Raw genomic sequence first — 24,204 nt, 5'->3', positions numbered from 1 at the left:
TCCTTTGATTTTGGTAATAGAAGAAATTCTGTCCTTTACCTATGCTGAGGTTTTTCCTTTTGGGAAGGAAAATATGGAGTAGATTGTGATGTTTCTGTCCTGTGATCCACAGATATTGTATAGTCTCAGATCTGCCTTCGTGACATTTAACAATGGCTATGTACTTCATAATAGAAAGCACGTTACTTTATTAACTCAACTTTGATTTGCAAGGCACTGTCATTCACATTTTTTTTTCATTTGTGGGGCCCCGGCCTTTTCCATGAGCTCTTTGGCTCAAGGCTACCGCTCTACCACGTTGAACCACAGTGCCACTTCTGGTTTTCTGGTGTTTAATTGACGGTAAGTGTCTCACAGACTTTGTGCTGACTTTGAACCATGATCCTCAGGTGTCAACCTCCTGAGTAGCTAGGATGACAGGCGTGAGACACTGACACCTGGCTGTCATTCACATTTTGAAGATGGAAATAATTGCAGCATTGAGAGGTTTAAACACATTATTGAAGGTTGCACAGCTAGTTAATGTCAGACCTACCAAACATAGACAGCCAGCATTCCCTGCAACCTGCACTGCCCTTGTGTTGCCAGGTCTTGATTATAGCACTCATCTATCTGTACTTTATCATCCCATTTGCACTTTGAATACCCAGCAACTTTACCAGAGATACCTGACAGGAGAGGGTCTTTATGGTTCTCTTTGTTTCATGGCCATTCATAATACCCTTTTTAGAGGAATTTCTATGTTTTGCTAATGAAGTTTTCAAAATGAGTAGCAGAGGAAGAGATGAAATGAAAAAAGGTTCAGTGTTCATGGTAGCATTGCCATGCTACAAAATCCAAGTGCAGGCACCTGAGAACCAGAGCCTTACCAGATACTTGGCCTCAGTAATGCAGTTCCCTGCTCCTGAAGTCTTGCATTTGTTCATCTGGATAGTTGTTCACAGAGACAAATATCTCAACCTAAGAGAGCCAGAGAGCAGGATAGGGGGATATTACTTAAGATCATTTCAGAGACTGTGTAAGAAGTTATCCATTGGTATGATGTTATATGAATTGTCTTTAAAATTTTTAGAGCCAAATGTTTTCTTTAAAAGAATCCAGAAATAATACAATACATCCATCTGTCTGCAAAACATCTAAAACACTCTAACTAACATATCAGCTTCACAATAGTTTGACTTCCATGTAGAAAAGCCATATTTGCTTCTTCACTTTAAACAATCTTGGCATGGGAAGGAGAAGGAGGAAAGAAGATAGAACAAAAGGAGGAAAAAGAGGTAGAAAAGGAGGAGGAAGTGGAGGGGGATGAGGAGAAGAGGGGAACAAGAGGAGGAGGAAGAAGAAGAGGAAGAAGAGGAACAGAAAGATGATGAGAAAGAGGTGGAAAAAGAAGAAAACAAAGAAATGGCAGCTAAAATTGTATTGTTATTTAATTTCAAAATTATATTGAATTCCTTATTTCTAGCACTTGTGTATTTTAAAATCAATGAAAACAAAAACACACAAAACATTATGTGCACCAGATAAGGCTTCTTTTTCTCCCTTCTGCATAAAGAAAGATACAAAAGCTATATGAGGTACTTTGACTTCAACAACAGAAGCTGACAAACTTACTCGTGTCTCAGTTTCTTGGAGTTAAATCTAAACTTTAATGCATGGCCATACCACTCATTTAAGTATGTTCTGAAGCAATTTCAATCTGTGTTTAGCCGTATTCACTTTGATTTATAAGGCAAAAATACCTAGGGGCTTATTGTGTTGGAAGGAAAAAATGCAGTATACAGAAGTATTCAATTTATATAGTTAGACTGAACAAAGTGTGTTCCTACCATGACAGCATTGTTTGCTTTGAAGAATTCTCAGTGGAGTTTGCAAAATTAGCTACTTGCCTTGAAAGAAGAAGCCCCAGGGGAAGTAGTGAAATGTCAACACTTATGATCCTCCAACATGATAGAGACTCAGACTTCTAAAATTGCTACATAACCCAGGGAACCTTAATAATGGTCATATATTATACCTTGATATTACTTCTGGGCCTGGGTGATGTGGGACCTGGTTGTAAAGGAATTTTTTTATTTTTAATTTTCTTGGTGCTCCAATTGGAAACTCAAAGAGATTACAATGGGTGATTTTTAGGGCTTATTTTAAGGTATCTAATTTTTGGATTTTGTTTCTTGACATAGGAAATGTTTATTTGGGGGAATTTGAAATGTGATCATATGGAAGTCTCTAGACTTCTGATAACATTTATGGTCAGTCTCTGAGATGAGGATCGGAACTTCTTGGTGTCCTATTGGACACACACACACACACACACACACACACACACACACACGTATGCACAAAGTAACAAAAGAAGGAGATGAACACAAAAAGTGAAAAAAATGCAAAATAAAACACTCCATTAAGATGGGGAGGGCAAAGGTTGAGCTGGGCAACTCAGGAATCAAGTCTTTGCAGCTTTTTAGGGTTCAGAGATCGTGACCCAATAGATTTCTGGAGAGGCTTTAGGCATGTGTTAAGAATGCGGTCCCATAGGGCCAGGAGTTTGGCCTAGTAGTAGCGCGTGCTCGCCTAGCACGCATGAAGACCTGGGTTTGATTCCTTGGTACCACATACATAGAAAAAAGCCGGAGATGGTGCTGAGGCTCAAGTGGTAGAGCTCTAGCCTTGAGAAAGTCCAAGGACAGTGCTCAGGCCCTGAGCTCAAGCCAGGACTGGCAAAAAAAATAAAGAATGCGGTCCCACAATGTTAAGTATATGTATACAATGCCTCCGACATGTGTGAAGCCTTCTGACCTCAGACATTTCTGCTGTGTGTAAGGAATCCTAGAGTTAAAACTGGCCTACCTTCTACCTCTTAGAAAGAAGTTCCAACCACACACTAACCACAAGGAGAGTGTTTCTGTGTAATACTGGAAAGGAGATACAGATTACAGATGTTCCCCAGGGCAATACCAAGAGAGGATGGTTTCAACTTTCTTTCCTTGTAGATGACCTGCCCCAGTGACATTTCATTTTATCCAATAAACCAGTATGGTTGCCTACTATGCTATATCAGAAAGGAGGGATAAAATGCTGTGACACACGCACGTGCATGTGCGCAGGCGTGTACACACAGACAGACACACACACACCATCAGCTTTCCTTAAGTGTGCACTATGGGAGGAAGGCAGAGGGACAGACTGCCTTCACAGAGCGTGGGGAGGTTTTACTTCATATTGGCAATGAAAATGGATTCCAGACTTCTCTAGATAAGTTTTAGGGAGATTTCCCTTATGGGTCATCTTTGCTGTGTATGGTAATGAATGGGAAGTAGGGTGATCCTGGATTTTCCTTCCCAAAAGTGGATTGAGGTGAGCACATCTACATGTAAGAGCCTGCCTCACTCTAAAGTAATCAGAAATGATGCTGAGAGGATCTCTGGGATTCCACTGTGTTTGCATGGGATGGTGGAGTGTATTGAGGCCTACGAGGCATCATCAAGCCTTCTGCTAGTCTGTTCTGATCATGAGCATCTCTCTTGGATTCATCAAGATTGTGTAATATTTTAAGATGTTCATTTTTTAGTAGATATATGTGTGTGTGTGTGTGTGTGTGCCTGTGCACACACACACACACACACACACACACACATGCACGCCGGGGCTCAGGCTTGAACTCAGGAGTTGGCCACTGTTTCTGAGCTTTGATGCTCAAAACTAGCACTCTAACACTTGAACCACAACTCTACTGCCAGCTAATTTTTTGGAGGTTAATTGAAGATTAGAGTCACACAGACGTTTCCTGATCTAGCTATCTTGGAACCACAATCCTCATTTTTCAGCTTCCTGAATAGCTAGGTTGAAAGACAAGAATCATCAGCTTTTATTACTTTTTTTGTTTAACTTAAAATTATTACTTTTGGTAATTAAGTTGTTTTTAAAATAAATTTTAACAGAAAGCTTTTCTAGATTTTATACTATAGTTTTAAAAAAATGTTTCTATCAAGTATGAGCACTGGTGACTCAAACCTGTCATACCATTTAGTCCTGAGGCTGAGATTTAAGTCACTTGGTTCAAAGCCTGTCCAGGCAGAAAAATTCATGAAACTCTTATCTCCAATTAACCAGTAAAAAACCAGAAGTGGAGGTTTGGTTCAAGTCTTAGAATGCCAGCATTAGAGAAAAAGCTAAGCAAAGCTGTAAGCCCATGAATTCAAACTCCAGACCTGGCATGCTCATGCATACACACACTTCATACCAGTTTTCAAGTCCTTCACTCCCTCTCTTCTAATACAACTGTCTTTTTTTTCTCTCCGCAGAATGGAACTATAAAGCGATGGATATAAGTATGGGACACTGTGTGGGTACTCGACCCCCTTCTTGCCTCATCCTCCTGTTGCTCAAGCTGTTAGCCACTGTTTCCCAGGGGCTGCCTGGAACGAGCCCACTGGGTCTCTACTTCACACATTCCATGTACAATGCCACGGTGTATGAGAACTCAGCAGCCAGGACCTATGTCAACAGCCAGAGTCGAATGGGCATCACCTTGGTGGACCTCTCTTGGGATGTCAAGTACAGAATCGTGTCTGGAGATGAGGAAGGTTTTTTCAAAGCTGAGGAAGTTGTGATTGCTGATTTCTGTTTCCTCCGGATAAGAACTAAGGGTGGCAATTCTGCCATACTGAATAGGGAAATTCAGGATAATTATTTATTGATGGTAAAAGGGTCTGTGAGAGGAGAGGATTTGGAAGCATGGACCAAAGTAAACATCCAGGTTTTAGATATGAATGACCTGAGACCTCTGTTTTCTCCCACTACATACTCAGTTACAATAGCAGAAAGCACACCCCTGAGGACTAGTGTGGCACAGGTCACAGCTACAGATGCTGATATAGGATCGAATGGAGAATTCTACTATTACTTTAAAAACAAAGTTGACCTCTTTTCAGTTCATCCCACAAGTGGTGTCATTTCATTAAGTGGACGATTGAATTATGATGAGAAAAACAGGTTTGATCTGGAAATTCTGGCAGTTGACCGAGGCATGAAGCTCTATGGTAACAATGGAGTGAGTAGCACCGCGAAGCTTTATGTCCACGTGGAACGGGTGAATGAACACGCTCCGGCCATCCACGTGGTCACTCATATTCCTTTCTCTCTGGACCTGGAGCCGACATACGCAGTGGTGACCGTTGATGACCCTGATGAAGGGGCCAATGGAGAGATTGAATCCGTTTCCATTGTCTCAGGGGATCCCTTTGATCAGTTTTTCCTGGTGAGAGAAGGAAAGTGGATGAATGAGTATAAACTAAAGGAGAGGAAGAATGTGGACTGGGCAAGCTTTTCCTATGGCTATAATCTCACTCTTCAAGCAAAAGACAGAGGGTCACCTCAAAAGTTGTCGGCCTTAAAGACAGTCCACATTACCAACCCCAAAACCGACAATGTCCAAGTTAGATTTGAAAAAGAGACATATGATGTGAGGATAAGTGAATTCTCCCCTCCTGGGGTTATGGTCGCTGTAGTAAAATTAAATCCTGAACCTCGAGATGTGGAATACAAACTCTCTCCCGGTGAGGATGCCAAATACTTTAAAATAAATCCTCACTCAGGCTTGATTGTCACAGCCCAGCCACTGAATACTGTCAAGAAGGAAATATATAAACTGGAAGTGACAAACAAGGAAGGAGATTTAAAAGCACAAGTTACCATTGGCATAGAAGATGCAAATGACCATACCCCAGAATTCCAGCAGCCACTGTATGACATTTTTGTGAATGAAAGTGTCCCAGTAGGAACAAGTATTCTAACTGTGTCTGCTTCTGACAAGGATAAAGGAGAGAATGGGTACATCACTTACAGTATTGCCAGCCTGAATTTGTTACCATTTGCCATTAACCAGTTTACAGGTGTTATTAGCACAACTGAAGAATTAGATTTTGAATCCTTGCCAGAGACCTACAGATTTATCGTGAGAGCCTCAGACTGGGGTTCTCCCTATCGTCACGAGAGTGAGGTCAACGTGACTATTCAGATAGGAAATGTCAATGACAACAGCCCTCTCTTTGAAAAAGTGGCTTGCCAGGGAGTTATTTCCTATGACTTTCCCGTCGGGGGTCATATCACAGCGGTCTCAGCAATCGATATTGATGAACTTGAACTTGTAAAGTACAAAATCATTTCTGGAAATGAACTCGGTTTCTTTTATTTAAACCCAGATTCTGGTGTTTTACAGCTTAAAAAGTCACTGATGACATCTGGCATAAAAAATGGCAATTTTGCCCTCCAAATTACAGCCACTGATGGGGAGAATTTTGCAGACCCCATGGCTATTAATATTTCAGTGCTCCATGGGAGAGTGTCTTCAAAGAGCTTCAGTTGCAGAGAAACTCGGGTGGCTCAGAAACTGGCCGAAAAATTACTCATGAAAGCCAAAGCAAATGGAAAACTGAATCTGGAAGATGGATTTCTTGACTTCTATTCCATTAACAGGCAAGGGCCACATTTTGACAAGTCATTTCCTTCTGATGTGGCTGTGAGGGAGGATCTGCCAGTTGGTGCTAACATCCTAAAGATTAAAGCCTACGATGCCGACTCCGGCTTCAATGGGAAAGTGCTTTTCACCATATCCGACGGAAATACAGATAGCTGCTTTGCAATCGACATGGAGACGGGGCAACTCAGAGTTCTTATGCCCATGGATCGAGAACACACAGACCTCTATCTTCTCAACATCACCATCTATGACTTAGGGAAGCCACAGAAATCATCATGGAGGCTGCTGACAGTCAATGTGGAGGATGCTAATGACAACAGCCCAGTGTTTCTTCAAGACAGTTACTCAGTTAACATTCTGGAAAGTTCAAGTATTGGTACTGAACTCATTCAAGTGGAGGCCAGAGACAAAGACTTGGGTCATAATGGTGAAGTGACTTACTCTGTCTTGACAGATACACAGCATTTTGCCATCAATAGCTCGACCGGAATCGTTTATGTGGCAGATCAATTGGATCGAGAATTTAAAGCAAACTACTCTTTGAAAATAGAAGCCAGAGATAAGGCAGAAAATGGTCAGCAACTGTTTTCCGTTGTCACCCTGCAGGTATTTTTGGACGATGTTAATGACTGCTCCCCGGCTTTCATACCCAGCAGCTACAGTGTGAAGGTTCTTGAAGATCTCCCTGTTGGCACTGTCATTGCTTGGCTGGAGACCCATGATCCAGACCTGGGATTGGGGGGCCAAGTGCGTTATTCTTTGGTCAATGACTATAATGGGAAATTTGAAATAGATAAAGCAAGTGGAGCAATCCGCTTGAGCAAAGAGCTGGACTATGAAAAGCAGCAGTTCTACAACCTCACAGTTCGGGCCAAAGACAAAGGGCGACCTGTGTCTCTTTCGTCTGTGTCCTTTGTTGAGGTGGAAGTGGTGGATGTCAATGAAAACCTTCACACCCCCTATTTCCCAGATTTTGCTGTTGTTGGATCCGTAAAAGAAAACTCTCGCATTGGAACAAGTGTCCTGCAGGTGACAGCTGTGGACGAAGACTCTGGGAGGGATGGAGAGATCCAGTATTCCATCAGAGATGGCAGCGGTCTTGGGAGGTTCAACATCGACGATGAGAGCGGTAAGTCTTGCATGTTGTTTCAGCTCCCTCAAACCATCAGCACTGGAAAAGGAAAAGGCCTATTTCCTCACTTAACTAGTCTGACAAGTGACTTGATATTTGGTGTACATGATGCGGAGCTAAAGCTTGGTTTGAGAGTGTGTTGCTGTGGTGGAAGGTCTGGGATATGGTGGGAGTCCCAGTTTTCTTTTCTCTTGGTCAGCAGTAGTGCTTGCAGGTTTTCTTTTGATAAGCGTGAGTAATTGTAACCTCTGTAGATGTCCTTCTGACCCTTGCTAAATGAATGGTCCTGATAAAGTCAATTAAATTGGAATTGGCTTTAGATTAGAACTGTGAAATTGATTTTCAAATGGATGGTACATAGGAATTTTTCCCTTTACAGTTAAGGCTTTGCTGCAGTGCTGTTGCTTTGGTTGCTTGGTCTTTCTGGTTTACTGGACATTTCCTACCCTTGAAGGGTACATATTCACACAGTGTATGCTTTATTAATATACAGAGTTATGTGTCTATAGATGATAAATAATAGAATAATAGAAGCAGATTGTCAATTTTGTTGTTAAGAGTTGACTTTAAGACATTGTTTGAAATCATGGATTTTTATAGAATATTAGCAGTAGGGTACAAAATTGTCCCAATATCTTAGTGTCCCTTCCTGTTTATCTTCCATACTAGATATCGGTATTAAAAACTTGTCATCATTTGTTATTGCTATTGTTTGCCTTGAAATGTACAGGTGCCTAGATTCCCATGTGTATAAGTCTTCCTTTATTGGCACTATTCCTTTTTCATGTCTTAGTAGTTTGGAGGCATACTAAAAGAGGCAGCTGTATTCTCTATTCTTGTACAAGTGGTAATGTGAATATTTTGCAGTTTTAGTGCAAATTTGTGTTTGGTATCTGAAAGTCCATAGTATTCTTCATAGTGTTTTCTTTGGTCTCATAGTTCAGTATGCTACAAAAATAAAACTGGAGTGGTCTTTAAACAACAGGTACAAGTACTGGTATAGTTACGGAGGCTAGAACACTGAAACTGGCATGACCATTAAAGTTAACTCGAGAGCCCTCTACTGGGCTTGCAAACTGCTAGCTTCCTGAAAACAAAGAGTTTGGGTCTCTTTCTTTTCTATAAAACACAATTGCTATTATGAGAGCCCTTCCTCATGATCTGATCTCATTTCTATCCAATAATTTCCCAAATCCTCCATGCAAATGCATTTTTAAGAGATGCACACATTTGGTGTACAACTATCTAGTTTTGATAATGATTTAGAAGAGCTTGTGGGAAGTAATATCTTTTCAGAGTTGCATATAACATATCCATAATGTTACAAAATGAATTTAAACAAAATTAGTAAACATTGGACAGAAAAATCAGTTATTACACTATCTCAAATTTAGACTGTGCTTTTGTTTACATAGACATTGATTATGGCCAGCACCAATTGCAAAAATGACCTTTGATGTCATAAGGAAAAGCTCAAAGTTCAAGATTAAAGCCTTGATTTAGGCATAGACTTTATTGTTTCCCATGATTTGGTTGAAATTTATTCCTCCTCAAGAGAAGAGAGAAGAAAGTGCCTACTCTATGCTAAAACTTTACTTCTAATACTAATGACATTGTTGACAATATGTGGAGATTTCTCACAGTACGGTCTTATTTTATACTCCTCATGAGGTAGGGCTAATAATAATGAGCCTCAATAGTAAGGCTCAGAGAAGGTGGGGAAGTGGAAATGAGTTTTAAACTTAGCTTACAGCAAGTCTCCAATCTGAACATAAGTAGGAGTTTCCTTGACTATTTCTAAGTCTGCTTAAATCTGAGGTTGATTTAAGATTTCTAAGTGGTAAACCGATTTCAAAGCCTTTACAAGGCTGGACTCATTCATTGATGGTGTCACTGAACACTGGTTAGCTTCTTTTCTCTATTCCCACTATTCATGACTTCTCTGCTGTCAGTGATTAGTTGGTGATTCAGGTAGATGTGGGTGGGTAAATGGAAATGGGAAAATGTCAAGCTGAATTACTAACTCATGCTGTCTAGAGAACTTTATCATATCACATCAAGTTATTTTTTTTCCAGTCCTGGGCTTGAGCTCAGGGCCTGAGCACTGTCCTTGTTGCTTTCTCAAGGCCAGAGCCCTACCACTTGAGCCACAGCACCACTTCTGGCTTTTTTCTATGTATGTGGGACCGAGGAATTGAACCTGGGTCTTCGTGCATGCTAGGCAAGCACTCTACCACTAGGCCAAACTCCCAGCTCCACATCAAGTTATTTTATTTGGAAATTGCATCTTAATCTTACTTGATGCAGCAATTTATGTGCGCCTTAGGTTTGTCCATAAATGCTATTATATAGCTTTTACTTGATGTCTTGCTTTAAGAAAATATGTGTATAGTTTCATCTAATGATAAAATTGCCTGTATGCTTTTGGCTTGGCTTCAAGAATTGGAAATCTTTTGTCACTGTCAACGAAAAAGAAAAGGAAAGAAAAAAAAAAAGGTCAGTTTTGATCTGTAGTCCCTAATCCTGGCTACTCAGGGGGCTGAAATATGAGGAGGATCATAGTTCAAAGCAAGTCCAGGTAAGGAAGTCTGTGAGATTCTTATCTTCATTTAATGACCAAAAAGCAGGAAGTGGAGTGTGGCTCAAGTAGTAGAGTGCTGGCCTGGAGCGAGAAAGCTCATGAACTATACATGGGCCTTAAATTTGAGCACTCAAATACTACTCCAAAGCACTGATTTTATCTATTGTATTCCAGATAGTATGAAACACATTTTTGTCATCAGTGGTGATAAGGTGATAATGTCACTCACATTTTGGCATTGCTGCATTACTTTAAAGGTTCTTTTCTTGTCTGTAAATGTTAACTCATTTGCATCCACCTAACTCAGTGAGTAATGTAGGGTCACTTCCTCATGAGTTACATATGTTGGATCTAGAACTCACATTTACTAAGTCCTAACTTCTTTCCTTTGCATTTATTACATCTGTTTCATCTGTTTTATACATAATTTCTCAGAAGTATTTTTTTAATTTAGAAAGCTGCAATAGCAATTTCCTTTCCTTTTTACCATTTATTTTATTTGATCTCTCTGTTCTTAGAAAATAAGACCAGGGTTCATTTTTCACCATATTGCAGGAAAATAAGATTTGGACTTGTTCCTGAGAGTTTTTAATAGAGATTAGAGTTTCCATGTAATAGTATTCATAAACTTCTTCCTTCCTTCCTTCCTTCTCACTGTTTATGGTTTCAGGATATCACCCAAGAGGTTGTCAGCAATGATGGCCTGGATTTATGCCAGGGGACAGAGGGGTGAATTAGTAGTTTGGCAATTGAATGTTCAACAAAAGCAGCTATCACCAGGGACAGTTAGGTCGGCATCACTCTGCAAGAATCCATCAGCTCTGTTTCTCCAGCCCTAAGCTATTGTGCTGGCTTAATGGATGGTTGCTTAGTGTCATTACTATCCCTTGGATCTATGTGTAGACTCCCGTGATCCCTTGATCTGTGGGCCTGGGATGGCCTAAACTTGTTTGGATTTTTGTTTTTTCTGTCTTTAAAAATTTATAAGTCAGTTGCCAGATTATTCAATGGCTTCTATTGTTTACTGGCTCTCAAATTTAGAATATGCCCAAATCACTTGAGGACTTACTAACGATTCATACTCCAAGGCCAATTTCTTCAAGATTTTTCTTTTTCTCTCTCTCTCTCTCTTTTTTTTTTGTCAGTCCTGGGACTTGACTCAGGGCCTGGGTACTGTCCTTGAGCTTTTTCACTCAAGTCTTGTACTCTACCATTTTGAGCCACAGCACTCCTGGTTTTCTGGTGGTTAACTGGACTTTCATGCCCAGGCTGGCTTCAAACCATGATCTCAGCCTGCCGAGTAGCTAGGATTACAGGCATGAGCCACTCATACTGGATGCCAAAGATTTTAATGCAGAAGGTCTGAGATGAAAGTCAAGAATCTTTTTTTTGGCAGTCATAGGGCTTGAACTCAGGGCCTGAGCACTGTCCTTGGGCTTTCTCAAGGCTAGAGCTCTGCTACTTGAGCTACAGCACCATTTCTGGCTTTTTTCTATGTTTGAGGAATCGAACCCAGGTCTTCATGCATGCTAGGCAAGCATTCTACTACTAGACCAAATATGTTTAATTGGTTATTTGAAATAGGACAGGGAAGGGGGGAAAACAAAATGAGGGGGCAGGAGTGGGGGAGGGAAATGGGGACCAAAACATGAGAAAAGGTATCAATGTTTGGGAAGTAATGCACCTTCTATGTGGCAAATATAATTAATCATAATAAAAGTATATGAAAAAAAAGAAGTCAAGAATCTTCCTTCTTTCTTCTAAGCATTCCCTCAACATGTGGTTTGGAAATACTACTGCAAAAATATTTGAAGTCTGAGCTGGGCATTTGGCTTAGTGGTGGAGTGCTTGCTTAGCATGCTTGAAGACCCAGGTTTGATTCCTCAGTACCGTATACATTGAAAAGGCTGGAAGTGGTGCTATAGTTCAAGTGGTAGAGCTCTAGCCTTGAGAAAGCCCAAGGATAGTGCTCAGGCCCTGAGCTAAAAAGCCCAAAACTGGCAAATAAAAAAGTATCTGAAGGCCTAAGAAAGGGTTTACAAGCTTATATTTTTTTCTGCAGAGTTTTTTATTCCCCTTATTCATTAGAAAGGCAAGATGTAATTCAGGTTTTAGATACTTTTCTAATCAAGTTTTACAATCCAGATAAATTTTTTTATTATTCACCAGTGCTAATATTTTCCTGAATGCCTTTCCAAGGATCCAAAATTTATTTCTGTGCTCCAGTAATTGTAGGGCTTCTGTTTTGTGAAAGAGCATATGCTGAGAGTAGTCAGTGCATTTAGTAGTTTTATGTTCTTGACTTTTTTGGAGCTGTGTGAACAAAACCATGTCTTTGAAATTCTTCACCGTTCACAGGCATTAATAAGTGTTTACTAAGTTTCACAGTAAATGGATTAACTGTGCCTTCCCCCACCCACATTGGATTTGATCACAATTTAAATCATCGTTCTGTAAGATGCAATTTAATCACTTTTTCCTTCACAAACCAAGCATTCTTATTTTTCAGCACAGTAGGAATTCATATTCTTAGCTACTCAGTGGTATTAGAATTTTTAAAAGACCACATTATGTATTTTAAACTGGTTTTCTATTTCTTTTGTAACTTACAAACTTGAATAGTAGTTTTACCATTTTGTTTATTTAAAGTTAACATAAGAAATAGTTTAATGTGGAGCTAACCCAGATACCGCTCAAGGAAGGGATCAAGAAGATGTGGTATTTATGCCCAATGAATTCTGTGCTGCCATTAGAAAGAATGGCATCACCCAATTGGTAAGGAAATGAAAAGACTTGGAAAAAATCATATTAGGTGAATTAAGCAAGACCCAAAGAAACGTAGGCTCGATGGTTTCATTTTAATAATTAGTACACATCTAGGACTCTCCTAGCAGAGGATCACAATAGCTCAAAAGCTATGTATATATGGCCATATAAGATGAGACTAAACAAAACGAACTCTAGGATATGGAATTAAGAAGTTATCTTTATGACTATTTTTGTCCATCATGGGGCTTGAACTCAGCCTGGGCGGTGTCCCTGAGCTCTTTAGCTCAAGGCTACCACCCTACCCTTGAGCCAAGCCCCACTTCCCCTTTTCTAGAGGTTAATTGGAAATGAGTCTCAGGTCTTTTTGTGCTGGATTTGAACCTTGATCCTCAGATCTCAGCCTCCCGAGTAGCTAAGATGACAAGTGTGAGCCTCCACACCCAGGTATGATTGTTTTTAAGTGTACTATGTGAAGTTATTTCTTTTCTCTTTTTCCCCCCTTATGGCTTATCTCATGTTGTTACTGTATCTACCTTTGTTACCTGATATATATATATATATATATTTATTTGTTTATTTGAAATAGGGAAGGGAAAGGGGAAAACAATAAGATTGGGAGGGGTGGGAGAAGGAAAATGAGACAGAAACATGAGAAGAGGTATCAATATTCAAGAAGTAATGTACCCACTACCTGATGAATGTGACTGTACTCCCTCTCTGTGTTACCCCAACAATAAAATACAATTAAAGAAATAGTTAACCGAGATGGAAAATTTTTCATTTTAGGAAGTTAGTTATGGATAATTGTAAAGATATTGTACCATTTTATGATTATACATTATTTCTTGTTTTTATTAAGGATATGGATGTCCCAGAAACTGTGCTATAAACTGTTTCGAATTGTCAGGATTGTTCAACAAACTTTTCCTAAACATAGTCACATTGTTGTCAGTGCTAAAATGTTAATTCCAGTGAAGCACAATTAAATATTGTATTATTTCTCAACTCCCTTCTACCAGCCCATCATAGCCATGTTAAAAAATTTTTCTAGTCATGTTTTTTCTGTACTACTACTTCATAATAAACAATCTTAAACTATACCAGTGTATTGAAATGTAAATCTATTTTTCTTTCCCTAGAGTCTGACAACAGCTGAAGCAGCATGGCTGCAGACTGTTAATTGCATTATGATATGGTCCACATGTCTTGCAATCCCAATACATGAGTTTTCAGTCTGGAGTGCAGAAACATAAGAAAGAGGCTGAGGACTTGTAGTGCCTCATAAAGCTTCCACTCAAATTTGGCCCATATTCCAGTAGCCAGAGGCAGGCCAGGAAACTAAGCCCAGCATATCTACTGTGCATTCCTTGCTATAGTATGAATGTTGGTGTCCTCTCAGAATTCACAGGCGCATTATAAAGAAGTGAAATATGTAGAAAAGTTAGATACAAAAGCTCTTACATGCAGAATGCATTTTGTAACCTTCAAACAATTCAGGTGGATTTACTTGCCCTAGGCCATGCATGAGGACCCAGTTTGCAGGTATTATTTATGAGGAATTAATTCTCCAGCCACTGACTCTCTGGACTTGCCAGCTTCATGAACTGTGAGGACTAACCTTCTGTTGTGTATGGAATTGTGGATGAAGACATTTGTTGTAACAGCCTTGATGGATTATGCCCTCTTCTTCTAGGTGAGAGGGATGGACAGAAATGAATAGCCATTTAACAGAAGTATAGCCTGCCCGTTCCTGAGACATTTCCTACTCCTGGCTACATTTGGCAGCACTAGTTGAGAACTAGTTGGCTTGTTAGAAGCTGCGGAGCCAGGGGTTTGAGATGCAAAGGTGCAGCTATACGTCACAGATTTCCATGGTGGATTGTGTCCCAGTCTGTGTGGGAGATCCAAATATAAGGGGCAGGTGACTGTCACATGATGGTGGCCTTGACAACACTGTTTGTTTACATTCAAAGGTCAGTGTGAAAAGCTTTCTACAAATGGATCCATTCCATTTGTTATTCGCTGAGGTATGGATATTATTTCCTTATTTTTTATGCAGCCGATGTTACATTAGAAGAAGCCCACATGCACAGTGTGCATGCTTTGCCATTGATCTTGCTTTGTATTGAGGAACTAGCATGTTTGCAACTTATTTGAGCATGGAATGTTCTGTTTGTATCCAATTTTTTTGTTTTGTTTTGTTTTATAGAATCAGCTTAAGAGGCTGAAATCAAAGAGTCTGGATTGAAATCAAAACCAAAAGAGTGTCTCAGGCACATCAGTTACCACCATTTTGGGGAGAAATTATTCCAGCAAAACATATATACAGCCTTATAATCATGTATCATGGCATGTGAGATCTCTCCCACTCTCCACTCTTCCTTCTGAACCTTGATCCAGGCGACTGACTGCGCCATCCCTCTTATCAGTAGGCTCACTGCTTTAGTGTATTGGTAGGGACTTAAGCAAGAAAAGCAGGAGTTGGATCAGGGTATTGAGCCCTTTAACTTTCTCCAGATTGGCCACTGTGTGCTGACTGCATCTCTTGACCAATGGGTGAAAATAGTTCCCTGCTGTTACTAACCCTGTGGCTGGACTGCTTTATGCTTGCTTGTTTTTTCTTATTCCTAAGCTCCTTGCATAGCTTTGTAAGTAGTGTAGTTGTTTCTCAGTTAGCCAATATGAGTGTGGCATCTGTTTCAAGCCAAATCTTGTCTATTAAAGTAGCATTCTTATATAAACATTTCTAAAATAAATTGCAAGTTCCAATATTATTTGAGGACTGATGTTTCTGCCTGTTTATATTAGCTCGAATTACTTTAGCATTGCTTTTTTCCATTTTATTTTATTGTCAGGGTAATGTATAGTGGGGCTACAGTTACATTCTTCCGGTATTGGGTATATTAATTCTCAAGATTTGAGAAGTAATGTTTTTGTCCCCCTTTCCCTCCTCCAACCCCCTCCCAATCATCTTATTTTTCCCCCTTCCCTTCCCTATTTCAAAAACAACCCCACAAATAAATGTAATACAATATACCAGTTAACAAAAAGTCAGATACAGTAACCACATGAGATTAACCATAAGGGGAAACAAAGAGAAAAGAAATAACTTCACATAGTACATTAAGAACAGAAAAAGTAGAGTGAACCATTGCCCAGCGTTTTCTTTTCTAGGATAAGTGAAGGCAGAAGATTTGATCTCCCCATCTAACTTGTGCTTTCCACTTTTTTCTTGTCATCCAAGGTTAGCTTTGGCTCTGCTAATAATCTTCCCCACTAGATTAGGAAAGCAGAAACCAGGTGCCTGTGGCATATGCCTGTAATCCTAGTGGCTCAGTAAGCTCAGGTCTGATGAGTATAATTCTAAATAGTCAGGAGACTTTTATCTCCAATGAACCAGCAAAATGTGGGATATGTGGTCCGAGTGGTTAAGTCCCTGCCTGGAAGGAAAATGTCAAGTGAGAAAACTCACTTGGTCCAAAGTCCAAGCCCTAATAACAGAATTAAAATTAAAAGTAGGTGCTACCTGCATCATGTGGTTCCAGAATCTTTCAGCCTCTCAGATATTATGATGCTGTGCATTGATTATTTCAGTCAATGGTTAGGAGAAGGACAGTCATATAAATGAGCCACTTTTATTTAGCTGTTTCAACAGAGAAACTGTTTACTATCAATGCTATATCTGAAATTATTCATATACTGTCTCTGATTATTAGGTCTTTAAGAAAGGCGCATAAAACCCACAAATTTTAAAAGCTGTGTAGTTAGAAAAAGTAAGAAGCTTTTGTCATTGCAGAAACCATGAGTTTCAGTCCAGATATTTTATAGGATGATTAATTCTTTTTTTTAATTAGGATGATTAATTCTTATAGCAGTGTGTCATTCACATACTACAATATAATAAAAGTTTCCGTTAGGTTATATTCAGAGGGCCCCAGAATTATGTTTATCCTATATATGGCTGTTAATCTTTCTAGATTTTTTTTCTAGTAGTTTTTTTCCTGTTCAGACTTGCCTAGCATCTCCTGTTTGATAGGCTAAGGAATGTAATAGATGTTATTTGGTGGCATTGTCGTAATGCATGACAAATCCAAACTGAATTGTGTTTCCTATCTTTGTTTTGTTATTTCTGAGATAATATAAATATAAGTATATATGTGTATGTGTGTGTGTGCATGCATGTATTTTACTTCTACTTTTCTACATCAAAATAAGTTTATCAAATTTGGCCCAGTATTTACCTTAAATTTTCTCCCTGAGATCAAGAGAGTTATGAAGTTATGATCAAGCGACAGTAGAAACATTTCTTGGCTTGAGATTTTCTGACCATAATTATCCAAGACAAAAAGAAAGAAAGAAATATTTCCCAGAGGAGTCCTAAACACTCTACAACATTTTGATGAACTTAGTAGTTGTCATGTAATTTAAGTGGGGAAATGGACTAGAAACTTCTGAAAAACAATGCCTAGCAGGTTTTATTACTACTTTTCGCAGGTGCCTTTTTCTTCACCTCTTCCTAACAGTGGGATCAAGACACCTGAGGTTTTAATGGAGAACTATTCATTCAAATCTGTAATAGTGTCTGCACTGTATATCAAACTTGGCTGCTATTTTCTCTGTATATCCAGTAAATGATGTAAATAATGACAGCTATAAAGTTATAATCTAAATAGGGCAGTAAGCCAACAGTACATAAATGTGTGTGGTCTTTTCCCTGGAAGTGGACTTGTTTTTATACTTACAAATGAAGTTTCCAGTGACTCATTGATGCTTCAGGTCAAGGTCTTTATGTCCCCAGTGTTAAATGATGCAGTATTAAGTTTATATGTTCTATTAACAAAGTGAAACTTTAGAGGCATAATTAGTAGAGGCTATAATGGACAAAATGATTGCTTCATATATTAGTGGTATTGGGATGAATTTCTTGTCCTCTGTGATTTTCATGGCCTGGGTCTAATATCTAAAAATGGATTCTTGTTTCTTGCAGGTGTTTTGTATACATATTGAAAGTTACTTTCACTTACTACTAAAATTAAAAGAATTAAAGAACTTAATAAATATTTATACGATCCCACTACTTTCACAGTATTTCATTGAAAAGCAGGAAATGGGAATGAAAACGGCTGTAGTGTAATTTTTAGCTTGCCAGTTTTTATGAAAGCATGTCTTATCAACAGACAGAATCTACAAAGAGTTGTGTGTAGAATTCAGTTCAATTTATATTAAATTCTGGCCACTGCTATATGAGTTATTGAGCATAATAGCATTCTCCAAATATTCCCATTGGACATTGTAGGATTTAGTGGGTTCTTTGGGCTACTCTATGTGATTTCATTTCCATAGAATAGTTAATATTATGGTTGTTTTACACTAGTGGGAAAGATACTAAGTAAAATAACATTTTATATGTGATGTCTTACACTAAAAAAATTGGAGGAATTTAAGGTAAAAATCGAAGGCAAGCACACACACATACACACAGCCACAAACACACATACACTATTGTGGTCCAGGCACTGGTTTCTCACATATGTAATACTAGCTACTCAGGAGGATTGAAGGATCGTAGTTGAGACTCGCAGGTTGATGGAAAGCAGTCCATAACCTTTTATCTTCCCAAATTGTCATCATCAACTATTGAGCTATGGCTCAATAGTAGAGCACTAAACAAGCAAGCTGAGCAAGTACAAGGCCCTGGATTCAAACTCTACTACTGCTAAAAATGAAACTATGGCAAAACTAAACGTATAAAGACTTTCTGATTTGCTCATGAAATCTATAAAGATTAAACCATTTCATACATTTTTTTCTCCATTTACTTCTCAAGGTCTGTGTCTCCTCACCTTCTTCCTTTTACCTTCCCTCGCCCTCTTCTTTTCTTCCTCTCAGTACTCCTTGTGCAAATGCTTTTTCCTAAGAAAGAGCTGAGCCCTGAAGAGGATGCAAAAGTGATTAAGTCAAGGGCTGGTATAACAACAGAAAAGCATGTAATTACAAACGGTGCCATACACAAGTGACACTGAATAAATGAGTGTTGTTTAGCCATTCATCATGTTTATTTTGACCTTACTGTCATCTTCTTGCCTGAGATGATTTTTACAAATTCCAGTTGGAGACTAGACAGTGTAGGAGATGGCTGTAGCATTAAACTAAGCTGATGGGGAGGGGACACCAAGACCCAGAAATGAATCTAGGTTCTGTGGGGCTTAAAAGCCCACCATTGTGTGGCTGATTCAACAGGAAAACAGAATAAAAAGTGAAAAAAACAAATAATGAGGTCATTGAATAAATTATTTATTTGAATCATTTAGACCAAGGAAGAGAATTAGAGTAGCAAGTTTAAGAGTCAACAAATAGCACTCACATCACAAAACCTTGAAAAAAATGTTTACTGATCATATGTATAACAAACCTCTCAAATATTTTTCTCCACATTATTTTTGTGGCATTTTTGCTTTCTGCCTGCAGACAGGACAAAAACTTTGTAATGATTGTTGTATAGTAGTGTAGAGTGTTTACCCTTTCCACAGTGTGGTTGATTGAAATTTTCTTTCAGAAATGTTTTCCCAGAGTCACAACTTGTGTTCATAAATATACATGAATATCAAATATACATATGCTATGTAAATTTTCAACATTGCTGTCCAATTTGGAAGCACTTCTATCAAGATTATTTTTCTTTCTTTCTTTCATATGAGCTGCTACAAATATTCTGACTGCTATAATAGTGTTGCCACAAGGTCTGGACTCCCTAAACAAACAAAAATATCCTTAGTACTTCTAGTCCTGTGAATCTAATCAATTAAATAAAAGAAAGTCAAGGTGCATTTATAACTGGTATGCTTCATTAACTAGGAGAGAAATTTTCATTTTGACTTTGTGAGTAAGAGTCAAGTCTTTCTATTACAAGTATATATGACTAATGGTCATTTTGCTCAGACTAGCTTCTGGCTCTGTACACTTTGAGTGTAGTTTTCCTATTATTCTGTGTATTTCTACTGCCTCTCCAGCAGCCATAATCATGTAGCCATATTACTGCAGTATTTCCGTGCTATTGTGTTTCAGTGGAGTGTGTAGTAGCCATGTTTTGCAGACTTATTGCTATATTATGGTGACCAAAGAATTTGTCAGAATTGATGAGGAGCCACATGAATAATCTCAGTATATACAGACTACATAGAACCTCAACTCTAGTCTTCCTACATATAACCTCAACTGTCTTGAAAATGCCTGCGAATACTGTAAATGACAGGAATCCATGTGCAAGAAGAGAAAGAAGAAAGGGAAAGAAAGGTTTTGAATTACCATGATTAAATACATTATTTTTTTTAAAAAATGAAAATGCTAAAATCATGTGATCCATTTTAAAGGAAATGGGTTAGCAATATTGTTTTAACTTTTTTTTTTGCCAGTCCTGGGCTTGAGCTCAGTGCCTGAGCACTGTCCTTGGACTTTCTCAAGGCTAAAGCTCTACCACTTGAGCCTCAGCACCACTTCCAGCTTTTTTCTATGTATGTGGTACCAAGGAATCGAACCCGGGTCTTCATGCAAGCTAGGCAAGCACTTTAACCACTAGGCCAAACTCCCGGCCCCAGAAATATTGTTTTAATTCTGTATTTTCCAAACTATTTTAGTAAAGAAACGTTATCCTGAAGAAGGAAGGCTTTCCAATCTTTGGAGCGGGTATTGAATGGCTAAGCCACAAAACGTAGTTTTAAGAATTTGCACTACTGATCTTGAGATGGGGTTTAAGGTTGTTACTCATGATGCATATAATGGAGCCCACAAATCAACAGTGCACAGGACATACTAAAACATAGAGTGGATCAGGAATGGTCCTGGATTTCCCAGGACTTTCTGGAGCCAAAGCAGCCTCTAGAGAGTAAGAAATCTTTAACATTAAGAAGTATGGAGCATTGTGGACTCAATACTTTTCAGAACAGCTGGCTGGTTATATTTGTGGTGTTTCTTTGTCTCATTCTTTTATAGCATCTCCGTGAGAATTTGTTAATAAGAATGGATTGTTTTGAGAGCTCTTCTAATCACTCTCAAAATTTTTTCACTGAGAACTATTTATCAATTCCCTCAAATTCCCTAAGTCACAAGATATTTCTCTTAATCATACCTTGTACCTCATTGTTTGAATTTGTGATAAGTAACAATCTAATTGATTATAATTCATAGATCAGTAGCATTTCTTGCAATCAAAAATGTCCATTTCTCCAGGCAGAACACGGTGATTCTTTCATATAAACATAGTCTTAAGGTCAGCTTTGAGAGGGAATTCTGCACATAAGATATTCAAATAGCAATGCTGAGATCAGGAATAGCTCTGTGGAAATTTCAAAAGGATTAGCTTTTTTTTCATATGTTTTGGACCCTTCCTTCTGATAGGTATATGTGTCCCTAGATTCAGATGTAGTTATATTTTTCTTGTGTCCTTATGGGTATTTCTAATGTGAAATTAAGTTAATAATGTTGAACTGAATGAGCCATGAAGCAGGAACACAGTGATTAAATATTACATAACTAATGAAATACTGATTTAAATGCCAAATTATCAAGTGTTTTCCTTTTGCTCTTTGATCCATGATTTACCCTAAAATATAATGTATAATGATGAATACAACTGAAGATAAATGGTCAGAAATAGAGGATTCTATTTATGTTGTTTTCTTTGTCTTTTTTGTTATGATGTCTGGTATAGTCTAAGCTTAGCTTGAACTCACAAATCAAAATTCTCCTTCCTCCAACTATTTAATGCTACAATGTGCTTACTGTATCCTTGTTCATAGCTCTGGGTGTATGGCTATATCATATCAAGGAACATTAATGTCAACTCAAAATTCTAAACTTCATAGGTGCATAGCATTATTCAAATTGTATAGTAATGTTTTATACAATGTAGAACTTCATAATTTGAAGAAATATCTAGAACCAGAAGAGAAGCAAAGATTGCTGTTGAGAACAAAGAAATAATCTTTAAAAAATATTTATTCTAGGAGCTGATGGCTCGTGTCTGTAACCCTAGGTACTCATGAAGACTGAGGCCTGGAAGATTTTAGTTTGAAACCATTCTGGGCACAAGAGTCTATGAGATTAGCCAGGCACAATAGCTCATGCCTGTAATCCTAGCTACTCAGGAGGCTGAGATCTGAGGATCACGGCTCAATGCCAGTCTACGCACTAAAATCTGTGAGACTCATCTCCAATTAACTACTAGAAAATTGGAAGTGGCACTGTGGCTCAAGGGGTAGGGCCTTGAGCTGAAGACCTCAGGAACAATGCCCAGGCCCAGGCTCAGAGTTCAAGTCCCATGACCAATGGCGTTAAAAAAAAAGTCCATGAGATTGCATGTCCAAGTACCAAACATAAGACTTGGCTAGAAGTATGATTGAAACACATAAGTCATGAGCAGGAAAGCTGAATGAGAGCCACAGGCTCTGATGTCAAATGCAGGTGCTGACAGATGTGCATGCACAGGTACAGCTCTCTGAGCTTCCCTTAATCCCAGCATGCTAGCATCTATCTATTGCACATTCAAATATAAAATTAGATGGCAATATAATAAAACAAACAATGGCCAGGAGTGTGGCCTAGTGTTAGAGTGCTTGCCTTGTATGCATGAAGCCCTGGGTTCAATTCCTCCATGCCACATACACAGAAAAAAGGGAAGTGGTGCCGTGGATCAAGTGGTAGAGCACTATCCTGGAGAAAGCTCAAGGACAGTGCCCAGGCCCTCAAGTCCCAGGACTGGCAAAATAGAAAGAAGCAAGTAAGTATAATGAATAGTTTTCACAAGATTGCAAGTGTTAAGCAGAAAAATAATTGAAGAGGTAAGTCCAGTGTACAGGTAATTAGTGAGATGTGATCCTGATGTAACTGTTAGAATTGTAAACTGGTTGTTTTAACTTGTAGGAAGATAAGAATGATAGGGAAGTGGACACTGGAGCTCATGCCCATAATGTTAGCTCCTCAGAAGGCTGAAATCTGAGGTTCCCGGTTCAAAGCCAGCCTGGGCATGAAAGTAAATCTGTGAGACACTTATTTCCAATTAACCACTAGAAAATGGGAAGTGGCACTGTGGCTCAAGTGGTAGAGCACTAGTCTTCAGTTGAAGAGCTCAGAAATAGTGCCCAGGCCCAGAGTTCAAGCCACATGACCAAAAGAAAAAAAAATTAAAGCAATGTTAGGGAATATATGTGGTTATTTACCACAGCCTCTTGTAGTTTCCCTTTGTGATTTTAAAGCCCAAACTTTGAGCTTTTGGAAGAAGATAATAGATATAATGGTACATGCACATTTAGACTAATCCTCTAGAAGTTATTTTCCAATGAATTAAACACTTGACCTGATGGACCCTATCTTAAATTCCTTTCATTTGCAGCAAGCCCTCAGCATAAGAGAAAGCCTTTTTCATATTACCCCCATACCTTACTCTTCTTGGTTGTGTGCTATCTCCTCCTTGCTGGGGTTAATATTCTTAATACTGTTTCATAGTGATTGTCCATGAAGTGATTCTTCCACAGCCCACGGCTTCTCAGTGGAACACAGAGTTTCTAACACAGGACTTGTTAATGTGGTTACTACTTTGTTCAAAGCTCTTTTGGTAATTGTAATTCGAAGGCAGTTTGGATTTAGGGTTATTGATATTAACTTGCTTAATAGCCAAATTGTGGAGTACTGTTGTAGCTGGAAATAACTGTGACTTTTTCAAGAAAGAGGCTGCCAGGGTCAGTCTTGAGGTCTTAGTCACTGTCCTTGACGGTATTTTGCAACATAATATTTTATATTTTGTAGTTTACCATCCTAAAAATGCCCTATTTAACGTTGTAGCAAAGGTGAAGGCATACATTGTTATTTCTTGGTTGGTTTCTTTGTGGATTTAGGACTGGAGTTCAAACTCAGAACCTTGAACTTGGTAAGTTGGTGCTCTACCACCTGAACCATGCCTTCTGCCTGGCCTTTTGCTGGTTATTTTGGAGGTACACTCTCATGAAATTTTTGGCCCAACCCAGATTTGAACCTCAGTTGTCTGGAATTCAGCCTCCCCAATAGCTGGAATTACAAGCATGAGAAACCTGCGCAGGGTGAAAGCAGACATTTTAAAATCACATATCCTCAGTGTTCAGTTTTATGACACTAAATTGCTAACATATGCAACTATTTTTCTCAGGTTCTTCTTTACTCTGCAAGTTTATGATGAGTCAGTCTGTTATTAACCACTAACATTCAAATGAG

The 24,204-nt window shown here is 38.8% G+C and overlaps 1 protein-coding gene across 2 annotated transcripts in view; it reads left to right on the top strand.

Moving 5' to 3' along the window:
* Positions 1-4,321: 4,321 nt before the first annotated feature.
* Positions 4,322-24,204, top strand: part of Fat3 (FAT atypical cadherin 3) — a 513,350-nt gene continuing 493,467 nt past the window's right edge. For both annotated transcript variants that reach the window (XM_090343055.1, XM_090343054.1), the window contains exon 1: positions 4,322-7,610. In XM_090343055.1, coding sequence (XP_090199181.1) covers positions 4,322-7,610 — 3,289 coding nt within the window. The remainder of the gene's footprint in view (positions 7,611-24,204) is intronic.

The sequence above is a fragment of the Megascapheus bottae genome, chromosome 12 (genome assembly GCF_031878675.1).
Source record: "Megascapheus bottae isolate mThoBot1 chromosome 12, mThoBot2.hap1, whole genome shotgun sequence".
NCBI lineage: Eukaryota > Metazoa > Chordata > Mammalia > Rodentia > Geomyidae > Megascapheus > Megascapheus bottae.
This window is presented reverse-complemented; position numbering and strand designations above follow the sequence as displayed.